Here is a 25566-nt window from a genome sequence, read left to right on the forward strand (position 1 = left end):
TAGTAGAGTAATATCCTGCAGGAGCGGTTGGGTTTTGTTGCAAAGTCAAAGATGCCCTGGCCCGGGAGTGAGCACTGAAAGAGGATCCAGGAGCAGGTAGAGCAGTTACAGCCAGAGGACCTAACGATGCGGCCCTGCAAGCTGAAACGGGAACGGGTTGCCATTTCATTCCCACATTCTAGATTCTTCACAAAAACATCCCAGGAACCCGAAAGAAAGGGGTTCTAAGACACATTTCAGTCCAGCCAAGTCACCACATCACAGCCACAACACGGAGTCCCCGTTTTTGAGGATGTAAAAAAGAACGCCTAGAATTCATGTCTGCAGGGTGCTGCATTGGTCCTGCAGGACTGGCAGGGTTTTGAGTTCCTCTTTCCTTTGGAACAGGAAACAGCGCTTGCAAGAGTAGGATGTGACATCTACTATGTCACATTCCTGTAAGAGGGGATAGGAGAAGCCAATAGATGGCAACTAATGATACAATTATATTTTTATAAATTGTCTGAAATATATAAATTCATATGTAGGAAACATTGATGACTCCAGGAGGTTGGAAGTGGGAAGGAATCGGGAGTAATTGCCTAATGCAAATAGAATTTCTTTTGTGGCATATAAAAATGTTTTTGAAACAGGTAGTCACAACATTCTGAATGAAATAAATAATTGTTCATTTTAGAATGAGTAACTTTATGTTACATGAAATTGACCTAGATTTTTTTTAATCTAATGAGATTTAGAGACTGAGTAGTTTAATCTCTGATTTTAGCCTGGATGGCTACGAGATTGATTATTGAACATAAAAAGACAGGGTAGTGCCAAGGGCTAGAATAGCAGCATGACAGAGCGCTCGCCCAGCAGACGCAAGATTCTGTGTTCAGCACAATCCCAGGTACTAGGGGGAAATCATTAAATAACTATCTGCTTTTTGCTGTTTTTGTTTGTTTTGTGTGTATGTGGTGTGTGTGTGTGTGTGTGTGTGAGAGAGAGAGAGAGAGAGAGAGAGAGAGAGAGAGAGAGAGAGAGAGAGAGAGAAAGGCAAAACCACTTAGGATTCTCTTTCCATCTTTAGGTGGGTTTTGGAAAGTGACCCCAGGTCACGAGGCCTGCATGTTAAGCACCCTTACCTACTTAGCATCTTACAGGCCCTGTCATTTATCCTTTAAGGCAGTGCTAAAAATGTAGCTGATATTCCAATCTGAAGAAAAAAAGAAGACTGGTCAGAAGGCTCACTGGCTGCTCCTCCAGAGGTCCTGAGTTCAATTCCCAGCAACTACATGGTGGCTCACAACCACGTGTAATGAGATCTGGTGCCCTCTTCTGGCCTGCAGGAATACAGTCAGAACACTGTATACATAATAAACAAGTAAATTTTTTAAAAAAAGAAAAAGGAAAACAAATAGAAATCGAGAATCTTCTGTTGGGGAAAAATAAGTTCCACCGTGGCTTGGGATAGCTTTCGTCCAAGTAGCGAAGGAACTGTCTTCCTCGTATTCGGGCCAGGAACGTTTGTAGCCATGTCTTGCTCCTTTAAGACCAGAGAATAGAATGAACTGGTTGCTATGGAGTCATAATGACAATTCATTCTCTTGGGTGGCTCGCCTTACATACATAGTTTTCAGCTGCCCAGACCAGACGTCCTGAGGAGTAGGCCGCATCTCTGTTATTAGTTGGTAAGAGATTATGTAGATTGGTTTATATATGTCTAGGTTTATTTTCTAAGATTGCAGTGCCCACGCTGTAGCTAAGGGATCAGTGATACCCAGTTTGGGCTCTTTTCTGCCCTACAGGGAACACAGAGTTTACTCAAAGTGGAGATTTTCTTTGAAACAAGGTTCTCTGTGATCAGCAATATTTCTAAAGCTCACAGAATGGAAGAGGAAAGCTCCTAGCAAAGAGAACCCCTGAAACCTACGACTATCCTAACTCCTGCTGAAAAATGCACCCGGAGCCAGTATGGATAAGTCTTCCTGTGAATTCCCTTTCAGGTTTCAGGAATCCAGGGTTCATGACTCGTAGGTATTAGGACGCCTCAATGGTCCCACTCAAATAGAGATGTGAACTCCTGCTTCCGAATCTGGAAGGAGAGAGCGCTGAAGCCCACCGCCAGGAGGACACGTGACCTGGTCCCACATCAATGTGACTTGCGCGCTTGGCACCTGAACCCCTGCTCTCCAGGGCGGGGAGTCACGTTGTTTGGTTTCTGTCCCTGCAGGAGATGGTGGTATGGAAATAGATATACTAGATGACCTTGAGTCCCTGAAGTTTGAGTATGGGATTCCAGAGGACGAGCGCTACTGGCTGTATTTGCAGGGACGCTATCGGGGACTGATGATCAAGGGCTGCGCTCATGCACTCTTCTTTTGCAAACTGTTCTGTACTTTACGGTAAGCTAACTGATAGAGAAAGACAAGCATCGCTGCTGGGTGCCCAAGGGACTTGCAGTTTTTATATTAGAGGTTAAATTTGGCAGGAAAATTGTTTTTTTTTTTTCTTTTTCTTTCTTTTTTTAAAATTATTTTTTTGTTGTTGTTTTTCAAGACAGGGTTTCTCTGTGGCTTTGGAGCCTGTCCTGGAACTAGCTCTTGTAGACCAGGCTGGCCTCGAACTCACAGAGATCTGCCTGCCTCTGCCTCCCGAGTGCTGGGATTAAAGGTGTGCGCCACCACCGCGCGGCGAAAATTGTTTTTCTAACCTTTTCTAGTCCACATTCAGTCGCTTCTCATCTGAAATGAATTGCGAAATCCATTCAAGGATGTTTTGTGTCTACATACTAAAGCTTGGGTTAATGGAGATTGCTAGTCAGAGGGCAGCCGATTTATTCCGTTCATTTATTTCCACATTTACTCACCCATGCCACCAGCTTGCCTTCCACGGCACTGATGACCAGTTCATTCTCAAACAGAGGCAGTTCCTTCCTCTGAGAATGACCTAAGAGTGCGTGACAGGAACAACTGAACGAGATCAGGGAAACATTACCTGAACAAGTAAGAGTATTGACGAGAAACTATTAAACCAACCAGGTTCTTGAAAACAATAACTGAAATAAAGAATTCACCAGAAGAATTCAGCATCCAGTATGACGGAGCAGATGGAATCAGAGAACTCAAAGATGGGTCAGTTGGAAGTATTAGTAAAGGAACAAAAAGGAACAAGTGAAGAGAAACACTGTTGTGATCCAGCTGCCCTTACTCCCCCTGACCAACAGGGGAACTTCCTTGTGGTCTGTAATTGACAAGGATGTTTGTGTTCTTTCTGGCTGGTGGGTCTCCACAGAAGGAGTAGAGGTATAAAAGGTTGCTGGGCAAAATAAAGCTTGCTGTTCTTCCACCTAAAAAGAAGCCTTTGTGTCTCAATCCCGGCACCCCCGCCAGTCTTGGCTATCCAGACTGCGCTGGCTGCAGCAGTAATCAAATTGCCAAGTATAAATAACATCAAAAGCAAGAAAAAAAAAAGGCAACTTGTGCACGATGTAGCTTCCATCATGTTGAAGCAAACTCTGATACAGCAGATAAGATTTTAAATAAAGAACGTATAAGGGAAAGAGAACAGAATTGTTACAATGATAAAAGATCATTTTCCATGAAGATAATGTGTCCTGATATCCAAACATTCAGTTATGTGAAGCAAATACTGATAAACTAAAAGATACGAAAGATATCTCAACACCTCATTTACAGCCATCGTTACAGGATCCAGGCAGAAGACCAAAAAGGAAACAGCAGGCAGAAACTCGGCAAAGCAGAACACTCCGCTAACCCTAACCCTAACCCAGCTAGGGGTGAATCTCAGTGGTAAGAACAGGAGTCAATAAATAGGGCCCTACAAAACGACAGGCAATGGAAGCAAAAATAAACAAATGGGATTGTTTCAAACCTAAAAGCATCGGTATAGCTAAGAAGTAAAGAAAAAGCATCTGGATAGCAAAAGAACTGACCGCTAAAAAGGGAGAAAATGCTTGAAAACCATCTATCTGATGAGATGTAAGTATCTATTATATGCTTTGGGACATAGCTCAGTTGGTAGAATGCCTGCCTAGCATGCACAAGGCACAAGTTTAATCCCTGGCACTGCATAAACCAGGTGTGTCAGTAACCTGTCACCCCAGCCTCAGGAGAATCAGATGTTCAAGGTCACCTTCAGTTAGAGTACCAAGTTCAAGGCCGGTCCAGATTATTTGAGACCCTTCCTTTAAAAATTAAAATTGGCCGGGCAGTGTTGGTGAACGCCTTTAATCCTAGCACTTGGCAGGTAGAGGTAGGCAGATCTCTGGGAGTTGGAGACAAGCCTGGTCTAACAAGAGCTTTAACAGGCTCCAAAGCTACAGAGAAACCCTGTCTTGAAAACAAAAATAAATAAATAAATAAATAAATAAATAAATAAATAAATAAATAAATAAAATAAAAATTGTTGTGGGAGATTTGATTGCACTGTGACACTCTGAGATTGTTAATAAAGTTAACCTTGAATTGGGGTGTAACCAATGACTAGCTGACCGGAATTAGCCATAAAGAAGCCCGTAATTTGGATAGAGAAGATGAAAAGGAAGGAAAAGATGGGACTAGTGTTTGGAGTTTCTTTTGGTTTGAGGATGAGTTGCTTCTTGGCTTCTCTCTGGTCTAGCAGACCAGAAGACATCCGACTTCTGAGTCTTTGTTGGTAAATAGAATATACAGACTTAGTTTAAACCTACTTATCTTGGCTGCAGGTCAGGGCCTGAGTGGCCAGCAGGGTGCTGACTAGGGAGCTGTGGGCTGCAGATGATAATCAAAATATCAGTAGATTCGTGTGCAGCGGCTAAACCAATAGAAAAACAATCAAAAATCCCACTTGGGAGGCACAGGCAGTTAGATCTCTGTGCATTCGAAGCCAGCCTGGTCTACAGAGTGAGTTCCAGAACAGCCAAGGTTACACAGAGAAATCTGTAAGATTTTAGACAATTCTGAAGCCATTTCTGACAATTCCAAACCCTCTCAGCCTCCGTGCCTTAGTGCTTCCCCTCCTCCCCTGGGAACCAAGGACCTAACAGTTACACATGCACGTACTCAGTTCCTGAACAATTACCCATACACGTATGTTTTGACTCAGTCCCCTGGGAAACGGGGTCAAAATGACCTCTTACCTCATCTGATCTGACAGTAGTTCTCCAGTCAATTATTGGTATTAGCCCTTCTCGAACAAGCCAATCATAATGGTCAAGGAACAACCCCTCTTGTTTCTATGGGGACTTCTCCTTTAAAAGTAGACTGTACCAGCTAGTCGGGGTCTCTCGGCTTCCCGAATGCTGAGGGACCCTGTCATGACAGAATTAATAAAATCCTCATGCTTTTGCATCGGCTGTGGTGTATGAGGTGGTCTCTGGGGGCGATTCCTTCTCGGTTTGGACACTAGAGTCCAACAAAATCCTGTCTCAAAAAAGACAAAAATAAATAAATAAAAGTTCAGTATATATTGTGTTACAGCTTTGGAGGGAACGGTATCCTGACTCACCAAGAGGTCAGACTATACCTGAAGTTGGGGTACAGTGGGGGTCTGTCTCCCTGCAGGATGTAGCAATCCTGCTCCCCTTTGAGAGGGAGCCGTAACAGCTGAGCTCTGCTCTGTTCCCCTAAGGGAACGTGGTAGCAAAGCTACCCATTTCTTCCGCTCTGCTCAGCGCCAGCAGCGCCAGCCCAAGATGTTACTACTTCTGCCGCACTCTGCTAAAGGGGAAATCCCTGCGGAAATGTAGCCATCTCCTTCAGCTCCAGCAAAACGCTACTCTTTTCTGCTCGACCCCCAAGGAAGTTTCCTAGCAGATCTAACTGTTTCCTCTGGGTTTTTTTTTTCTTCTGCTCAGCACCCTTAAGAGAACCTCAGCAAAGGTTCTGCTCTGCACTGGTGAGAGAACTTCACTCAAAACTATTTTAAGAAAGAGATTTGGGAAGAAGGAGCCCAGAAGAGTGGCTGCCTCTGCTAACACAGCTGAACAGACAGAGGGGGCTTATATATGGCTTCTTAGGGGCAGAGTTTTCCCAGGGAGAATATTTTCTTCTTTTTCTTTTATTTATTTGTTTTTATTTTTTATATTTATTTATTTATTGTGTATACAATATTCTTTCTGCGTGTATGCCTGAAGGCCAGAAGAGGGCACCAGACCTCATTACAGATGGTTGTGAGCCACCATGTGGTTGCTGGGAATTGAACTCGGGACCTTTGGAAGAGAAGGCAATGCTCTTAACCACTGAGCCATCTCTCCAGCCCCCTGTTTGTTTGTTTTTTTCGAGACAGGGTTTCTTTGTGTAGCTTTGGAGCCTGGCCTCGAACTCACAGAGATTCACCTGCTTCTTCCTCCTTCTCGAGTGCTAGGATTAAAGGTGTGTGTTACCACCACCGGGCAAGGGAGACTCATGTTTTGCTCAGGGATTGGTTTGCCTTGTGTTCAGTTGGTCAGGGCAGAGTTGACACTGGTTTCAGGGCCAAACTGTTTCTTTTACTGACGCTTTTTAGTTTTTTGGCTCCAGTTTTAGGACCAGGGCGTATTTCTTTCACTGGCTCTGGTTCCAGGGTGAAAGTGTGTTTCTATGACTCTGGTTTCAGAGTCAGGGTCGGGGTGTGTTTCTTTAATTCTGGGTTTAGGGCTAAAGCGTTTCTTTCACTAGCCTGGTTTCAGAGCCAGGCTAGGTTTCGTTCACTAGCTCTGGCTCCAGGGCTAGAGTGGGTTTCTTTTACTGGCTTTGGTTTCAGGGCCAGGGTGGGTTTCTTTGACTATCCCTTTTACCCTACATTTATAAAGACCTCCTGCAACTCAGCAATAAATTCAACCACCTGATTTTTAACCGGAGACTTCTTCAAAGAATGTATAGAAATAACCAACAGTTACAGGAAAAGTTGTTTAACATTGACAGTCATCAGGAAAATGCAAATTCCAACTGCAATAAGATATTCCTTCATACCTGTTAGAACAACCGCTATTGGAGCACCAGAAATGAACAAGTTTTGGTGTGGATGTAGAGAAATTGGAACATTTGTTCAGTGTTGGTACGAGTGTAAGAAGTATAGTTACTATGAAAATTAAGCAGGATTGCATAAGATCAAAGCAACCCCATTTCTGGGTGTATATACCCTAAGAATTCCCAGAAATATTTGTATGCCCACGTTCATTTCAGCCTCATTGAAGGTATCCAAGATGTGCAAGCAATTTTAATGTCCATTGATGATGAATGGTGTGACAGTTAATGCTCCTTGCCGTGATGGTCATGGATTCTAACCCTCTGGAACCAGGAGCCCCAAATTATTGCCTTGGTCGTGACATTTTACCACAGCAATATAAAAAATAGCCAAGACAAGCGTTAAGATACTTTTGTTAAGGCCGGGCGGTGGTGGTGCACGCCTTTAATCCAGAGCACTCGGGAGGCAGAGGCAGGCGATCTCTGTGAGTTCAAGGCCAGCCTGGTCTACAAGAGCTAGTTCCAGGACAGGCACCAAAAACTACAGAGAAACCCTGTCTCAAAAACAAACAAACAAAAAAAGATACTTTTGTTAGGTATAACAGCAACAAGATGGATATATAATAAGATGGCTAATAAGAGGGCCAAATGAGCTGTGTTATATATGTCCAGAGTGGTGGCTCACACCTGTAATCTCAACACTCAGCAAGCAGAGGCAGGGAAATCAGGAATTTAAGTACTTCCTGGGCTACCTGAGAGTCTTTCCAAAACAACAACAACAACAACAAAAACCAAAAAACAAATCACATTATGTTCATTTGCTGAAATATTACTATTTGACCTCAAGAAGAAAATTTTGTAAGCTATGAATTGAAGGAAGCTTGAGGCTATGATCCTAAGTTCAAAATGTTAATGCTGCATGACTCTGCTTACATGGTGTCCTTAAAGTTTTAAAGTTTTTCTGACGAGAAAACAAGCCGCAAGTAAAATGGTAATTTGCAGATGTGGGGAGGGGAAATGAGCCGTTCAGGAATATAAGGTTTCTGTTTTGCAAGGATGCAAAGAGTCTCGATATCGGTTGCATAGCGATGTGCGCAGATGCAAACACACTGTGTACTTAAGATGGTGAGGATACATTCTAATCGACAGCTGTGTGCCCAGCAAGTAGACCATAATGCTAAAAGGGTTGGCCCATGTGTGCTATGGATCACCATATAATGTACAACAGTCATAGTGATGTTCAAAGCTAATAAAATACGAGATATACAAACTTCATGTTTAAAGGTCCAGGAAAATTCAAGATATAAAAGCAAAAAAAAATATTTTCATTGATAAATGTTTCCATACAGTTCTGGGCCCTTGGAAAAGTGATAGTGATGTGCTTTTCCAGGATGAAGGTTTTATTCCCTACTAAGACTGTAGAAATGGCCTTCAATTAAAATGCCTTGTTTCTGAAGTATTACTTCGTCATTAGACTTCCACATGGGAAAAAAGAAAAACAAAACAAACCTTAGAGACTCCTGGGGAAAACTTTAGCATGTACATGCGTTTGTATGTGTTTGTTTATTTTCTAGAGAACTGCTACGCCAGGGCCGGCGCAAACTACACCCTCGGTCTGTGTCGTTTGATGCTGCGTCCGTGGAGGATGACTCGTTAAAAGTGGGCGTCATCGGATGTGGTCACCTCGGGAAGCAGCTGGTAAACGTCCTGCTGAGACTTGTCCCCATCCCTGCCGAGAACCTGCACATCTCCACTCGGAGGCCCGAGTCCCTGGGTGAGGAGCACCGAGTGTAGACAGGAGGGGTGGGCTGGTAGCTAGCGTTAACAGAGCTGTTTTGAGAGGTCCCTTGAAAGCAAGGGTTCTCTCCTTGCTGGCCCTAAATTTTAAACTTGTCAAAATAACTTTTCTCCACTCATTTATATCTCTTTCTCCTCCCTGTGCCCTTGGTGCGATTTATCTTTCTGGGTATGAGATAGGGGGGTTTTTGCATACAGTATTCAAATCTAACCGGAATATTAGAGTCTGAAAAAAATGTCAACGAATATTTCTATTTGTCCTTATATTAAAAAAAATGACATCGGGTCATAAAAATATAGTGATTCCAGTTATGGCTTAGCATGATAGAAATAAGAACTCGGATTGTTTCTGAGGAAACGGACTGAGAAAGGACCTGTAATAGTTCCCGAGGAGAGGGAAAAGCTTTCTGTCTAGAGCAACAGTTCTCAACCTGCCATGACCCCTGAGGGGTCCAATGGACCCTTCACAGCGGTCACCTAAGATCACTGGAAAATATGGATATTTACATTATGATTTGTAACAGTAGCAAAGTTAAAGATATGGAGTGGCAATGACCATAATTTTATGGTTGGGGGTCACCACTGTAGCACAAGTAATAAAAACCCAGAGACAGATATTGGGGTTCAGCCTGAAGATCAGAAAAGCAAAGCAGCCAAGCCACTAAAGAGCTCTCGTCTCTATGAAATCGTCAAACTGAAAAAGAGCGAGTTCTTGTCTTATCCTGCCTTATAATCCTCCCTAGTGCTGGGATTAAAGGCGTGCACCACCACTGCCCAGCCTCTATGGCTACCTAGTGTGGCTGTGGGATTAAAGGTGTGTGCCACCACTGCCTAGTCTGTCTAGTGTGGCTGTTTTGCATTCTGATCTCTAGGCAAGCTTTATTTACTTATTTATTTATCATGTATACAACATTCTGCCTCCATGTATGCCTGCAGGCCAGAAGAGGGGCACTAGATCTCATTACAGATGGTTGTGAGCCACCATGTGGTTGCTGGGAATTGAACTCAGGACCTCTGGAAGAGCAGCCAGTGCTCTTAACCTCTGAGCCATCTCTCCAGCCCCAAGCTTTATTTATTAAAATACAAATGTAATAAGCGGGGGGAGGGGGAAGAGTCAGGGAGGGGAACAGAGAAAAATGTAGAGCTCAATAAATATCAATAAAAAAATGTATAAGAAATACAAATGAAACATGACACACCACAACATGAAGAACTGTATTAAATGGCTGCAGAATTAGGAAGGGTGAGAACCACTAGTTTAGAGGGAAATATGAGCTACATAGATGTGTGCTCTTACCAAAACTGCTCAGAATGTATGCTTCAGAACTCTGTGTGGTATGTTTGTATGTATCGTATGTAAAGTACATGGCAATGAAATGCAAATTGACAGCACAACATAGTACGCATAGTGTAGAAATTTCTTTTTCTTTCTTTTTCTATCTTTGTTGAGACAGGGTTTCTCTGTGTAACGGTCTTGCCTATCTTGGATCTCACTTTGACAACCAGGCTGGCCTCGAACTCACAGAGATATGCCTGCCTCTGCCTCCTGAGTGCTGGCTGAGATTAAATGTGTCTGCCATCATGCTTGGCCATCTTCTTCTCCTTTCTAAGTGGTATTGCATGGCATGAGTATTCAAGTCTTTTCTTTTCTTTTCTTCTTCCCTCCCTCCCTTGCCGCGCCAGCACGGCAACTGTCGGGTTTTTTCTGAGTGAGGGTTGTCGGGATTAACACAAAACACAACTTCAGGTTCTGCAGACAAGCCTTTATTCCACTTTCTCACACAGTATATATAGCCCTCAGCAAGGGAGGCCAAGACAGCAAAAGCAGGAAGCTCATCACCATAACTCAATGACTTAGGGGTAAACATCCGTAGAAACATTGCTGAAAACAACAGGTTGTTCCTGTTTTTGTTTCTGTTTTCAACCAAGTGCAAGAGTGCAAAACAGATCAAGTGAGGGTGTGAAGGCCTGTCCTCTAGGGACCCAACAATTCCCCCCTTTTTATTTTAAAAGCATGAGAGCCCCTGTCTTAGTACTCCCCCAGATATAGACTCTTACCCGTCTACGGGAGGCCTTAATCCCTGTCTTAGGTGAGCTCACTATACCAGGAGAGTTGCCTGTTGTAGGGATCCCTCATGACTTCTGCAATATCTGCAGCCAGACTTGGGGCACTTCCTGATTACCGGAAGACAGTCCAAGCAACACTTGTTGAGTGACAGTGTGCTGTATGTGGGATTGCCACATAAAGTGGCAGAGAATCCAAAAACAGATAACCCCAATAGCAATATGAGTACAAGTGAGCATTCCAGACAATCGCTGGACCCAGCCCCCAAGCTGGGCCATGGCATTCTACTGACTGGATCCAGACACAGCAGGGACCCATGTGTTATTAATACTAACAATATGATAAGCTGTCTGCAGGGTGAAATTCAAAAGAAATTCCAAGGGCCATCCAAACATGCATTTAACTGTTCAACCACATCAGAAGCATTTATAACATTAGCAGGTATAACATACAAGACACTTGTTGCAGGAGTCAAAGGGAATCTACCTGTTCTTGCAAAAGCACAGTTTGTTGATTTAAATTTAAAAGTCCAAGTCCAATATGAGAGTCCAGAGCACTCTGTGTCTGCAGGGACTTGCTAACCCTTCCAGACAATTGATTCACAGTCTCTGTAGTCACAGTTGTCTGCGAAATGGCAACTCCAGCAACTGTAGCTGCAGTGGCAGTGACAGCAATAGCAGCAACAATTGCAGCTGTTCACCCACTGTCGATAAAGGATGATCTCCTGATGTTCTTGAGACACCAGTATTGGCAGAGGAATCACAGCAGGCACTCGAACGGTCAAAGCTCCATCAGAACCGTCCCAGCAATTACTCAGTTTGTAGATCCTGGAAGAACAATTAAGAATATTGCCCCCCCCCAAAGTGCCACTCCACAATACAAAGAAAAATGGGGAAGGAACACAAGCAGAGGATCAAATAGTCATATTGCATCCAGCAGTATAACAAATCAGACTCTTGAGTGATACATTCTCCCCACATAATTGTCAGGTGGAGATTAAAATTTCCATCAGCATCCCAACACCAAGGAGCAGGTTTAGGACCATAGGTATTATGCAATACTAACTGGCATTAAAAGTGGGGGGTTTCTCAGCAGACTCCCCATCACTCATAATTCTGTTGTTGTTACCAGAGTCATCACCTGAAGCAGAAGGAGCATTGTGGTCTTCATTCTGGGTCACTGGCCTTACGCACCACTCTGGCACCCAAATTGGTTTATCAACTCCTGGAGGAAAAACACACACAGCCCCCCTCACCTTTGCCAACAAGGGGGTTGATTCCATCCATATTCCTGTTTGCAGATCTTTCCAACGAACCCATCCTAGGCTCTGAGCCCTAACCTATGTATGACGCTCCATAGGCGAGTGCCCTTCAGCATCCACAGTCAAAAAATTTAAAATAAAGAGAATGGTGGATAATTGAGTAGCTGGGGAGAATATGAACTCCCCCTTTTAATTTTTTGAAAATATTGATTGAGGGTCTGATTGGCTCTTTCCATGATTGCTTGACCCATTGGGTTATATGTAATGCCTGTTTTATGGGAAATTTCATAGAAGGAACAAAAGGATAAAAGTTTTTTGCTGATAAATGCTGGGCCATTATCTGTCTTAATAACCTCAGGTTTGCCCATATAAGCAAAAGCAGATAGGCAGTGTGCAGTGGCATCTTTTGCTCGTTCTCCTGAATGCAAGGATGTGAAAATTACTACTGAAAAGGTGTCTTCTGATACATGGACAAATTAAAGTTTCCCTGCGGCAGGCAGGTGTGTAACGTCCATCTGCCATAACTGATTTGGTCGTAACACTCATGGGTTAACTCCTAAATTGGGACTGCTTAGGAAAGGAGCACACTGAGGACATGAAGATGTAATGGCTTGTGCTACTTCTGGCGTGCATTGAGTATGATGCAGAAGGGAGCGAGCGTTAAGGTGAAATTTATTTATTTATTTATTTATTTTATGTATACAATATTCTGTCTGTGTGTATGCTTGCAGGCCAGAAGAGGGCACCAGACCCCATTACAGATGGTTGTAAGCCACCATGTGGTTGCTGGGAATTGAACTCAGGACCTTTGGAAGAGCAGGCAATGCTCTTAACCTCTGATCCATCTCTCCAGCCCAAGGTGAAATTTATCATGTATTTCTTGGGCGCGGTCAGAAGTAAAGCAAACATGTGTATATTTATCAGCTAAATCATTACTTGCTGACAATGACCCAGGCAGTCGAGTATGACTGCGGATATGTCCAACAAACAAAGGCTCAGTCTGTTGCCAAATCAAATGCTGAACGCAGCTGAGCAAATGATGGACCTTAGAGGTAGGTGATATATATGCAGATGTCTCCAATGGCTTTAAAATGTGGGCCATATACACACTATCAGTATACAAATTTACAGGTTCCCCAGGGAAGAGCTGGAGTGCAATGAGGCAGGCTGTTACCTCTGCAGCTTGGACTGATATATCCCCCACAGGACGTTTCCATACTTTTCCTCCAGAGACCACTACTGCATTACCTTTAGGGGAACCATCTGTAAAGACAGCATGAGCTGAGGGTATGGGAGATCCTCTAATCACTCAGGGGAATATAATGGGATGATTTTTGAACAGGACCATTAATGGATGCTGAGGATAATGAGAATCAAAACTTCCGGAAAAGGAGGTGAGAAAAAGGGTCCACTCATTATGGTACTGTTGTAATTGTACTAGCTAGTCTTTAGTATAAGGTGTTATAATCTTGTCAGGGTACTTCCCATATGTCTGGGCAGCAACCTTCTTAGCTTTCCAAAGTAATTGTAATACAGCTTCATAGTATGGGGTGACTACCCTTGCTGGAAAGGCAGGCATGTGTACCCATAAAATAGATCCATTCTGCTAAAAGACTCCCGTAGGGGCAAAATTGGAAGCAAGAACTACAAAATTTAATGATTGATCATAATTAATCTGCTGGAGATGGACCCTTTCAATGTTGTCCAGAAGAAGCCTTAAGGCCTGCCTGGCCGCAGGCGTCAATATTCAGGGAGAGGTTGGATCAGGATCTCCCAAGAGCATATCATACAATGGTCTTAAGTCACCTGTTTTGATTGCTAGGGAGGGGCATATCCACTGTATGTCTCCCAGTAACTGCTGCCAGTCATGTAAGGTTTTAAGATGAGAGGTGTCAATAGTTAATTTTTTTGGTTTAATCCCATCCATGACCAATTGGTACCCAAGGTAGGAATATGGGGCTTGCATTTGGACCTTCTCAGGAGCTATGATCAGCCCCACCGTCTCTAAATCCTGTTGCATTTGAGTATAGAACTTTTTTGACAGCTGATCCCCCACGGCCTTGTTTGGCAGGGCGTTCCAAGCTTTGGTAGCCGCAGTCGCCATCTGGAGATATACGGCAGGATTGAGCACAATTTGATTGGCCAAGTCAGCATAAGCTCCTGCTCCAGTTAGCATGTCCAGATTGCACTGTGCCTGTCCCGCTTGTGCATTTAACCTAGCCGTTTGTATGCAATTTTCTTGATATTCTCCCCTCCACAATAAGTAATCTCCTCCCGATAGTACCGCACGGTATAGCTGCTGCCAATTGCTAGGTGTAAGATTCAATACCGCAAAAGACTCTACCATGGCAAGAGTAAACGGGGCCTGAGAGCCGTATACCGCCATGGCCTCTTTCAGTTGCTTCATCTCCTTAAAGCTCAAGGCCACATGTTGTCTCTGCATCTGTCCTGGATTGTTAGGATCAGGTACCTCTATAACCGGGGCAACTGTGTGCCAGGGCCGAAAACTGACACCTCCTCTTCTTCCAGAGCCCTCTTCGGCTTCCCTGTCATCTGTCAGTCCACAACGGGACTCCCTCTTTCCCCAATCGCCATTAAAAGCAGGTGGGGCTAACGGCACACATAAGGAATCTTTCGCCTTACAGCGCTTCAGCCTTTTCTGAAGTACCTTACTTATATTTTATGTCTGTGTGCGCTGCATGTATACCTGCATGCCAGAAGAGGATATCAGATCCTATTTTACACGGTTGTGGATGTGTTCAATTCCCATGTGGATATGTGATACTGACTTTTAGAAGAGCATCCAGTGCTCTTAACCCCTGAGCCATCTCTCCACCCCTTAATTTTATCATTTTCAATACTGGAAACTATCCTTTATTTATGTACTTATTTATTCATCATCATCATCATTATTTTTTGAGACAGTGTCTCTGTGTAGCCTTGGCTTTCCTAGAACTCACTCTGTAGACCAGGCTGGCCTTGAACTCACAGAGATCCACCTGTCTTTGTCTCCCAAATGCTGGATTAAAGGTGTGAGCTACCACCACCCAGGCCAGCATCACTTTTAACATTTTTGGTCACTGGGATGAACACTTACCTCTCCCAACATCTTTTGCATTCTGTTTTTCGGTAGCACTTAAAGAACACACCAGATGGAAGTATCCATTTAAATTCTTACTTTCAGAAATCCGTGTTGGAGTGAAGATCATCACATAATTAAGTACCCACATGTTTAATGCTAGTGCATTAGTTATCATATACACAGCCTTTCCCTCTCCATTTATGAAGATCATTGTTGTCTTGTATACGTTACAAAAACTGTTAAACGTTCCCCAACGCCTCCAGTTTCTGTTGTACATTCGTGCTCCTAATTTTACCCACTAACTCAAGTCAGGAAGCTATCCAACTTCCAGAGAGTCGCATAACATCCTGAAACCTCAGCTGGCTCCTCTCTAATATGGGAACCATCCTCCTTGGTCTAGAGGACCCGTGTGAGAGCCGCCTTAAAGAATACACAGAAAACACTTCATTCATTCATTCTCTGGCAAGTGCTAACTCTACCAGAAAAGGAAGCAGAATGCTTCTTAGAGATTCTCCCCCCCACTTAAATTAAAATAATTTAAAAAACACCTTATGTTTGTTCTAAAATCAAGACGAAAAGAACCAGGCAAGAGCTGTGAGCTTTGCCACAGTGGCGCCAGCTTCACCCAGGGGAGGGGCCTTTTTTGCGCAACTCACAGAGGCATCCAGGAACAGCTTCTGGTTTCTGTGGCAACGAGGCTTAGGCTGCTTACTGAGACACATTTACCTCCATCCTCTCCCCGTGGCTGATGCTCAGGATAAATTTCTCTGCGTTGTGCGCTCTCTCCTTTCCTTTCTCCCTCCCAGTTGAGTTCCAGAAGCTAGGGGTCCGGTGCCTGTATGACAATGCTTCCGTGGCGAGCGTGGCCAAGGTGTTGTTCCTCTGCTGCCTGCCGTCTCAGCTGCCTAATATCTGCTTGAAAATCCAAAACAAACTCGAGAAGACCTGCATCGTGTACAGCTTTGTGTCGGCCATCCCGCTACCCAGGTAACTTGTCAGCGTGAGAACCGAACAGCTTAGTCACTGAAGTCTCCCGCCTGTTCCCTACCGCCGCCTCCACAGCCCTACCTCTTGGAATTAGTCATCCTCAGGAAAAAGGAGGCCGTGTGACCTGCAGAACGACCCAGTCAGCCTTTCTGTCTCCACCTGCCCCCGACCCCTGGTTTTCACGCAAACAACACTTAGAATTGGGATATTTTCGCTATTTAAAACGTTAATGGCATATTGTTTCCCAAGTACTCGCTCCCCATTCTTCATCAATGAGAAAACAGCAAACAGCATGAAAAGCTACGAAAAAGATGTGCCAAGCGTCATTTTTGTACTCCTGCATCTAGCCGAAAGCTAGGCACACGACAGGAGGGTGATTGGGAGAATCCGATCCATCAGTGCCCTTCATGGACACCAGGCCCAAGTCATGTCTCCAAGCCGTGCTGTGCAGGGGAGGGGGCGGCTGTTCTGCTTAGTTGCTAGTGCAGTAGACTGGATAGCCGTTCATTCCCATCTGACGCTGTACTCTCCCTGACTCTGTGACTTCCAGGCTGAAACTTCTACTGAACCACACCAATATCCTGCGGCCCCAATATCACTTCACTGAGGAGTTTGACAACGACTGGGGAGACGCTAAGGAAATCACAGCTGTTCTCCAAGATCTAGAGGTCATTCGGGGTACCTACCCCTACAGTAATGTTGGTAAATGCTCAACTGTGCAACTACTTCTGACATTCTTTTGACAGTTACCTTCTATGGTGTGTGTGTGTGTGTGTGTGTGTGTGTGTGTGTGTTGGGGAAAGCACAAAGTAGATACATTTAGTTATTTGAGTTTGATATGTGTCTTAGGGTTTCTATTACTGTGAAGAGACACCATGACCATGGCAACTCTTATAAAGGAAAAACATTTAATTGAGGTAGCTTATGTTGTCAGAGGCTCAATACATTGTCATCATGGTGTGACCTGGTGTCATGCAGGCAGACGTGGTGCTGGAGAAGGAGCTGAGAGTTCTATACCTTGACCCACAGGCAACAGGAATTGAACTGTGTCACTGGGCATAGCTCAAGCACAGGAGACCTCAAAGCCCGCCCCTACAGTGACACAGTTTCCCCAACAAGGCCACACCTATTCTAAGAAGACCACACCCCCTGATAGTGCCGCTCCTTCGGAGCTTAGTGGACAGTTACTTTCAAACTACCATAGTATGAAAAGAGCCGGAGAGGGAACAGCAGCCTTTCTTAGGCAGAACTGAAAACCCTAATTTTTGGATCCTTAAGTCTGAACTGGAAACAACCAGGGAAAGGAACTTATGTGAATAAGGGAATGAGCTGGGCTTGGTGGTACAGGCCTATAACTCCAGTCTTGGAGAGGTGGAGATGGAGGAAGCTGGGTGTCAAGGTTCTTTAGCTATAACCAAATTTGAGGATAACCAAAGCTACGTGTGAGCCCATCTCAAAAAAAAAAAAAAAAAAACAAAAGACAAAAAACAAACAAAATGAAAAGACCCCAAGAGAACAACAGCAATAACAACAAAAACCAGGCGAACACAATGTCTGGGTCAAGAAAAATGGCTTTCCCTCTCATCTTGCAGTATTTCCCAGTTCCTGCTGTGGGCAGGGACCGTTGTACAGATCCTTCTGCTATCAGCAGTGCCCGGCTCAGTCCTGTCTGCTCCCCTTCGGTGTGATCAGCTCATAATGTGCTGTAAAGGGCAAATAATGGGGCTCATAGCCAGGGAGGAAGAGCGTTCATCTCCTGGCACACCGCTAACCCGTTGAGGAGAGGAGGTGCCCTCGCTGTCCCTCTCGCGGTCTCTCCTGGGTACCCTGCAGCTTCTTTCTGCGGATGCTCACTGTCACTTTTCTTCACGTCAAGGGGGAGTGATCCTCAGCATCAAATGGCTGGAGGGGGTGTTCTATGCGGCCATCAACGCCTGCACAGCAAAGAACGTGTACCACTCTCAAGTACTCCAGATCCTCAACAAGCTCTTTCTCTCCGCGCACTTGGAAAGCTGCGAGACCGACAAGGCGTCCTGTCCCAAATTCCAGCTAACAGATTTTCTGAACAAAAACTACATCAATAGCTTGTTTCATAGAAGGTATGATGTCAAACATCTGGCCACTGGAATCTGTCCCACAGTCCTGACTTAACGGAGGATGCTTTTTAAAAACATTTTTTGGGGTGGGGCGGTGGTGGCACAAACCTTTAATCCCAGCACTCAGGAGACACGGGGTGTGAGTTCGAGGCCAGCCTGATTTACAGAGTGGGTTCCAGAACGGCCAGGGCTACGCAGAGAAACCCTGTCTCGAAAAACTAATAAAAAATGTCTTGGTGGGGGGCTTGGAGAGACCACAGGGAGACCCGTAGGAATTTGTTTTCTCCTTTCGCCACGTGGATGCTGGGATTGAACTCAGATCCATAAGCAAGCATGGTTGTAGCGAGCGCTTTCACCCGCTAAACCATTTCATCTGCCTCACTCACTTCTTTGTTTTATCCTTTCGCGGTCCTCTCCTCTCCTCCTCTCTGCCTCTGCAGGGTTTTGTTTGTTTGTTTGTTTGTTTGTTTTTCCTTGTTTGTGATTGAGAGTCTCCAGACAGCCCAGGCTGGCCTTGAACCTGACATCCTAGTATTTCAACTTCTCAAGTTCCAGGATTGCAAACGTGCCCCGCCCACATAGCCTGACCCTGATCTGCGCTCTCCTTTAAAGCTGGTAGAAATAATCCACTTTTCTAAAAACAAAACAAAAGAACAACAACAACAAAAACCTTAACCAGTTAAAAAAAAGTCTCCCTGCCTCTTAAATCCCATTTTGTAGATAGTCATCTTGAATAGAGTATGCTTTGTCCTTTCATCTAGGCACTGACAGATATTTGTATTGTATTGTAATATGTATGCTATTACGTATGCATGTAATATGTGTGTAATATGCATGCTATTATGCATGCATGTAATATGTACGCATGCAATATGTATTATGTAATATGTATGTGTGTAATATGTATACCTGTAATGTGTATGTAATATGTACGTGTGTAATGTGTGTGTGTGATATGCATGCTATTATGTACGCATGTAATATGTATGCTCCAGTGTTAGAAACACGGAGGCATAACACCACTTTTGCCTTATATATCCGCCTAGTGCTCTGATGTTGGTGTTGTCTGCTTCACTTAGGAACAGCAGCCACACAGGCAGCCTTTCAGACACATTGTGTAAGTTACAAGTTGCCCAGCCTTCCTGTGATAGAGTATAATTCTTCCTTCACCTCAGATTTTGCACGGTGGGCTGCTAGAACATCCGTGCACTCCTTTGAATACTTGGCCAGGTATTTCTGCTGGGTGAACATACTGATGACTATCTGAGTTAGAGGACACATGTGCACATTATCGCTTAGCCAAACATCGATACCAATGCCGTGTGCGAGTGTCCTTTATTTCTTGATAGCGTGGTAACGATAAAGTCAACCTTTCTGGTCTTTCCCAATATGGGAAGCTTGCTGCTGTCATTACTAGTAATTTCCATGTCTCCTGACTCACTGGACGCTTTGAGCTCCTTTTCTTCGTGGACGACTGGGTACGCCATTTTTCAAGCCCTAGTTCTTCTTGGCTGGCATGCCTCTGTTCTGATAGCTCCCCTGCCGATTTCCTCTCAGATCTGAGAGTTCTGGGGATCAGCCCTGGGTCCTCTTTTCTTTCATCGTCTACACTTGTTCTTGGGCAGTCTTTTCCAGTTTGGGAATTCAATTTTTTTTTTTAAAGTTTTTCGAGACAGAGTTTCTCAGTGTAGCCTTGAACTGTCCTGGAACTCACTCTGTAGACCAGGCTGGCCTTAAACTAACAGAGATCAGCCTGTTTCTGCCCCCTTAATGCTAGGAATAAAGGTGTGCACCACTACCACTACCCGGCTTCAAGTTGCCAATTTTACTCTGGTTGCATAAAACTCTTCATTGGTGCTGTGCCTGGGTAACCATGAAGTCGCCATCTCCTGAAACCCGATGTGCGGAAGCACCCCAGTTTTTGTGGGTATCTTATCTAACTACTGCTGCCTCACCAAGTCCTGGAACCCCAGGACCCCAGACCTAATCATGCATTCTGATTTCTCTTTCCCACCTCATATTCTGGTCACCTGCTGCTGATGCTCTCAGCCTGGGATTTCCCTCACCTCTCTGTTGTTTTGTTTCCTGACTCTCTTAGTTTATCTTTTAATTTTAGTGGCCCATATCCTATAATAACTCCATGAGAAAGGGTCTATTGGAAGTAATTTTGGAGATTTGTTAGTGTTTGAAAATGTTGGGTGCTCTTACCTGCAGTTTTACTGAGAGTATGGTTAAGTAGCAGATTGGAGATTGAAATCGTTTTCCTGTAGTGCTTTTAAGCTCTGTTCCATCATCTTCTGCTTTTGGACACTCTGTTGGGAGGGAGCTATAGGGCCTTTCTAACTCATCTTGTTATATTTTTGCTTTTTGGAGACAAGATCTCATCTAGCCTAGGCTGCTCTTGGGCTACTGACCCTTTGGCTAAATTCTAGGTGCTGGACCATTTTACACTTTTTAATTTTTTTTTTAACAGACAGTGTCTCACTATGTATCCTTGCCTGTCCTGAAACTTGCTACTTAAACCAGGTTGACCTTGAACTCACAGAGATCTACCTGCCTCTGCCTCCTGTGCTGGGATTAAAGGTGTGTGCCAGCATGTCTGACTAAAAGTTGTCATTTTTTTAAAAAATGATTTATTTGCTTTATGTGTATTGGTATTTTGCCTGTGTGTATGTCTGTGTGAGGATGTCGGGTTCCCTGAAACAAGAATTACAGACAACTGTGAGCCACCATGTGGTTGCCATGCAGGTGCTGGGAACTGAACTCAGGTCCTCTGGAAGAGCAGCCAGTGCTCTTAACCACTGAGCCATGTCTCCAGCCCCAAGATTGTCATTCTTGAGAGGCAAGAACTTAACTGATGAAACCCTTTCCTTTCCCTTTCTTTTCCTTCCTTCCTTCCTTCCTTCCTTCCTTCCTTCCTTCCTTCCTTCCTTCCTTCCTTCCTTCCTTCCTTCCAAGACTTTTGCTGGGCTGTGGTGGCACACGGCTTTATTTATTTATTTTTTTAAGATTTATTTATGTATTATGTACACAGTGTTCAGCCTCCAGGCCAGAAGAGGGCACCAGATCTCATTACAGATTGTTGTGAGTCACCATGTGGTTGCTGGGAATTGAACTCAGGACCTCCAGAAGAGCAGTCAGTGCTCTTAACCTCTGAGCCATCTCTCCAGCCCCGTTAGTGATTCTTTCTTATTTCTGTTCTTCCTACTTAACATTTTTCTAATCCTTATGCCCCTACCCTGGTAAGTGGTATATTTGTTAAAACATGGTCTCCCGACAGGTCTGTAAATATACAACCTTATGAGTTATCGTGATACAAATGACCATATCACCCTACCCTGGGGAAGCAAAGTGCTCAGCTGGACTTCTCCAGACTTCTCTGATTATGCTTTTGTAAGTTCCTACCTTCCCTTTTTTCTCTGTTATTCTTTTTTCTTTCTTTTTAGACCTCTTGGATGGGTCTTCCAGTTTCGTGCTTCCTATTCTTAACACCCTTGACTCCCCCACCCCCACTTCTGCTTTTCTCAGTGCCTTGTTTTTGCTAGCACACTTGAGTAGCACATTTTCCTGTCTACTACATTTTGAACTTCAAAGCGCTGAAAATCTTTTATTCCTTTTGATGCCGCCCCCTGCTGTCATTTCCTTATACAATAACCTTATTCTTTTGAGACTATAAAGTATTGTGGCGTTTTTCTCCTCTAATTGGTTTATTTCTTCCAAATTGCTTAAAAATAAATTTTTAACTTTATTTTCACTTGAATGATTATTCTGCCTACATATGTATGTCTGTGCACTGCATGTGTGTTTATGGTAGCTTCAGGCATAAGTAGCAAAACTTGAGAACATCCGTGATGTCCTTCAACAGGTCAACACTGAACATCTCTTCAGCCCCTGAAGCTGGCTTTTTAATCATCCTCTCTCTTTTTTACTCTCTCTGTGTAGCCCTGTCTGTCCTGGAACTAGCTCTGTAGACCAGACTGGCCTTGAACTCACAGAGACCTGCCTGCCTCTGCCTCCTGAGTGCCGGGTTTAAAGCTGTGAGCCACCACCACTGCGCTGACTACTGAAATTTTTATTCGTCTAAGTGACTGCATCTCTGCTCCTCCTTGGCATCTCTCCGCCTCTAACATGTGGCAATCACTGGAGCCATAGTCTTGCCTGTTCCAAAGGGTCATGTACCTGAATCATATATGTAACATGTAGGCTTTTCTTGTACCTAGCAATATACTTTGAAGTTTCTTCTATGTCCTTTCATGGGTTGGTAGTGTACTTTGCTTACATACCTAATCATACCCCACTATATTTCACTCCATTGTCTTCCCGTTTGCATGGCTTCTGAGAAGTCAGTTTCTTACCTCTGTAAGACCCTTCTACAGTGAAGTAGTTTTCCTCTGGCTTCTCTTAGGATTTTGGTTTTATCTTGTAATTTCCTAGGATTCAACAATATGTTGGGGTGTAGTTTTTGTTGCCATTTTATTGTTGGCGTTTATTCTGCTTGGTGGTCTTCACTTGCCGGGACCTATGGCTTGCTATATGATATTAATTTAGGAAAAATTTCAATCATTTTTATTTCAAGTATTCTGCTCCTTTCTCTCCTCGCCTTCTAGTATTATCTGTCTGTCTGCCTATCTATCTATCTATCTATCTATCTATCTATCTATCGGATATATATATATATATATATATATATATCACATATACATCTTTTGTGTTTGTTCCATAGTCCTTGCATATGCTGGTCCTTATTGCTCAGTTATTGCTGTTTTCTTTTTTTTTTGGCATTTCTGTCTGGAAATTTCTACAGTGATATGATATAGTCAAGTTCAGAGAGTCTTCCTTCCATCTGGTGTTTCATACCCAAGTGATCTGTATTAAACAGACTCAAAGAAAGTAACACTGTCTCTTTCTCCACCCAGGCCTTTCCCCTGGTTCGATCTGACTACTGTGCAGCTCAAGGAGACGCCCTTTAGCCGGCATCTCTCAGCAACGCCTGCTCTCCAGAACCACCTGACTCTTCTGTACGCTCAATCATTCGGCATCACCCCATCCGAAGAAGAGCTGTCAGAGGTTTCCGCGGGTTCTCCACAATAAGAGGATGAGGGGTGACAGCCACGCAATGTGGTTGAGAGTTACATTAATGACTTATTGCACTAATAGGAGTATAGCGTAAACTAAGAGGTCCATATGCATCAATATACATGGGTTATCTAGCTTTTGAAACGACCTAGTGCTCTGCCTCCCCCAATAAGGCCTTTTTAACACAAATTATTTCTCTTCTAAATGCTAAATCCAAGTAATTATGTCATAATCAGATGATCAAACAGGAAACCTTTTCCCATGATAACATAAAGCGAGAAAATGGTACAGCTTGATTCTTCTACTTTTTTGAGTAGAGAAATAAATGTTGGGTGAGCAATCTTCATTGAATTATGATTAATTCATGCTTGTTTTAGTTGTGTTTGACTATTCTAGGATGGCTATTTAAAGCTATTCCCACTTAAACCTTTTAAATCCATAAAGCTGTAAAAATATTACTGGTGGAGTGCTTGCTTGGGGTGCGCAGAACTGTGTGCTCAGTCATAAGCACCCCCAAAATTTGATGAGGTGGCACCTGCTTGCAACCCTAACACTTAGGAAGTGGAGGCAGGAGGATTGCACACTGAAGGTTGTCCTTGGTTATATAGTGAATTTGAGGTCAGCCTGGGATAGAGGAGACTATGTCCCCAAAAAAACCACCAAAAACTCTCCCAATCAACCAGCCAACACCACCACCACTAATAATAAAAAACAAAACAAAACCTTGGGTGGTGGTGGTACAAGCTTTTAATCCCTGAATTCAGGAAGCAGAGATGAGTTCAAGGCCAGCCTCATTCCAAAACATCGAGTTCAAGGACAGTTAGGGCTGTTGCACAGAGAAACCCTGTGGCACGCCAGCAGAAGAGACGACCACAACAGGATTCTTCTTAGAACATTCTTTATTGGGAGCGCACAACTTGAGGATGATGGCGACGGGCCCCGGACCCTGGCGCGCACAGTTTATAAGCCATGCAGAACAAAGCCTGAGACGTGTCTATGTCTGAATGGCTCTTTGGCAGGGCCGAAGCTGCTTGAGAGGCAGAAAATGACAGCAGGGTTTTGGTGCCTTGGCGCCCTACATCTCCCCATATATATATTAATAGACGCCCGGGACGTATCCGATCAGGTCGGAACCTCATGGTGATCCAACCGATCAAGGACAGTGGTTCCGGAGGGAAAGGATGCCAACGCCTTCCCGAGTGCAAGGGCAACAAGGCCGATGGGGTGCAAAGGCCATTGGCTGCCAATGCCTTCCCGAGTGCAAGGGCAACAAGGCCGATCGGGGTGCAAAGGCCATTGGCTTTCTGCAAGAACCCCACCCTACCAGGTGCAATGACAACAAGGTCGTTGGGTACAAGGGCTGAGGCCTTACAAATCCCTCTTAAGGCTGGCAAGCCATACCTGGGAAGAGACACCCTGATCAATCGCTGCTAGCGCCTGAACGATCACAGCTTTATCTCGAGCCTGTCGTGCTCAGAGATGGCACAGCAGCCACAGACACAGGAAAACGCCTAGGCATACTAAAGCACCAAACAATCCCACCCCAACCCATTCCTTAAAGAAGGTGAAAACTGAAGTCAACCAAGAGGTCAGGTCTTCGAAGGTAACAGGATCAACACGGGTTCCATTAAGTTCAACAATTTAAACCAGCTGCTGTTGGATAAGTTGTTCCGCCTCTCGCGACCAGTTTCCAGCTAAATAGTTTCCCAGCCTTTTGCTCTTATTTCCTGCATCAATAAATCTCAAAGGGGTTATGCACATATGTTTCATTTGTGAAATGCATCCTACTTGTATCAAGCTATGTAATTCTTCTACTTGTACTTGCACTAAATCTATTCTTTGATTAGCTGCCACACTGCCCGACAGCAAATGTTTGTTAACCATATTTTGGGTCTCAAGGACCCTCGATGTTTGTTCCACAACTTTGTTAATGGTTTGTGCCATTTGTACTTGATTGACCATAGCCACTGCCGCAGTTATAGCGCTGCCTGCCGAAAAGACTATGGCAGCCACAATTGCAGTAGCAATGCCAAAGTCTCTACGTTCCCTTAGCAAAGTCATCAGCGGAAAGGTATCTGGATCTACTTCCACTGGAATGGGAACTATAGTAGGCACCTTCATGACCACTGCAGTTGGCCAGGTATTATTTTAGCATTCTGCAAGCCAGCATTGATCTTCAGCACAATTTACAATGTGATTAGTGGAACTCACAAGTAAAAACGCAAAAGGTGCCTGTACACATACCTCAGCCCTGGAATAAATGGCGTTAGACTTTT

General features: G+C 44.1%; 1 protein-coding gene across 2 annotated transcripts; it reads left to right on the forward strand.

The window, feature by feature from the left end:
* Positions 1 to 1567: 1567 nt before the first annotated feature.
* Positions 1568 to 23641, forward strand: Noxred1 (NADP dependent oxidoreductase domain containing 1). Of its 2 annotated transcripts, XM_048449305.3 has the most exons (7): positions 1568 to 1670; positions 2213 to 2384; positions 8501 to 8700; positions 15938 to 16118; positions 16669 to 16820; positions 17995 to 18217; positions 23131 to 23641. In XM_048449305.3, exons 2-7 carry the CDS (start codon positions 2224 to 2226, stop codon positions 23303 to 23305), a joined length of 1092 nt encoding a protein of 363 aa, XP_048305262.3. In that variant the 5' UTR covers positions 1568 to 1670; positions 2213 to 2223; the 3' UTR covers positions 23306 to 23641. The 2 variants fall into 2 exon arrangements, with proteins under 2 accessions (XP_048305262.3, XP_087767725.1); XM_087911599.1 differs by lacking the exons at positions 1568 to 1670; positions 2213 to 2384 and adding an exon at positions 3779 to 3980.
* The last annotated feature ends 1925 nt before the right edge of the window (positions 23642 to 25566 follow it).

This window comes from Myodes glareolus, chromosome 11, assembly GCF_982192425.1.
Source record: "Myodes glareolus chromosome 11, mMyoGla1.1, whole genome shotgun sequence".
NCBI classification, from domain to species: Eukaryota; Metazoa; Chordata; class Mammalia; order Rodentia; family Cricetidae; genus Myodes; species Myodes glareolus.

Excerpts from the sequence above, each read along its gene's own strand:
- Noxred1 (XM_048449305.3), top strand. The coding sequence starts at position 2,224 with ATGGAAATAGATATACTAGATGACCTTGAGTCCCTGAAGTTTGAGTAT. Across the intron at positions 8,701-15,937 it reads TCGGAGGCCCGAGTCCCTGG|TTGAGTTCCAGAAGCTAGGG; the intron begins GTGAGGAGCACC and ends TCTCCCTCCCAG. Across the intron at positions 16,119-16,668 it reads TCGGCCATCCCGCTACCCAG|GCTGAAACTTCTACTGAACC; the intron begins GTAACTTGTCAG and ends TGTGACTTCCAG.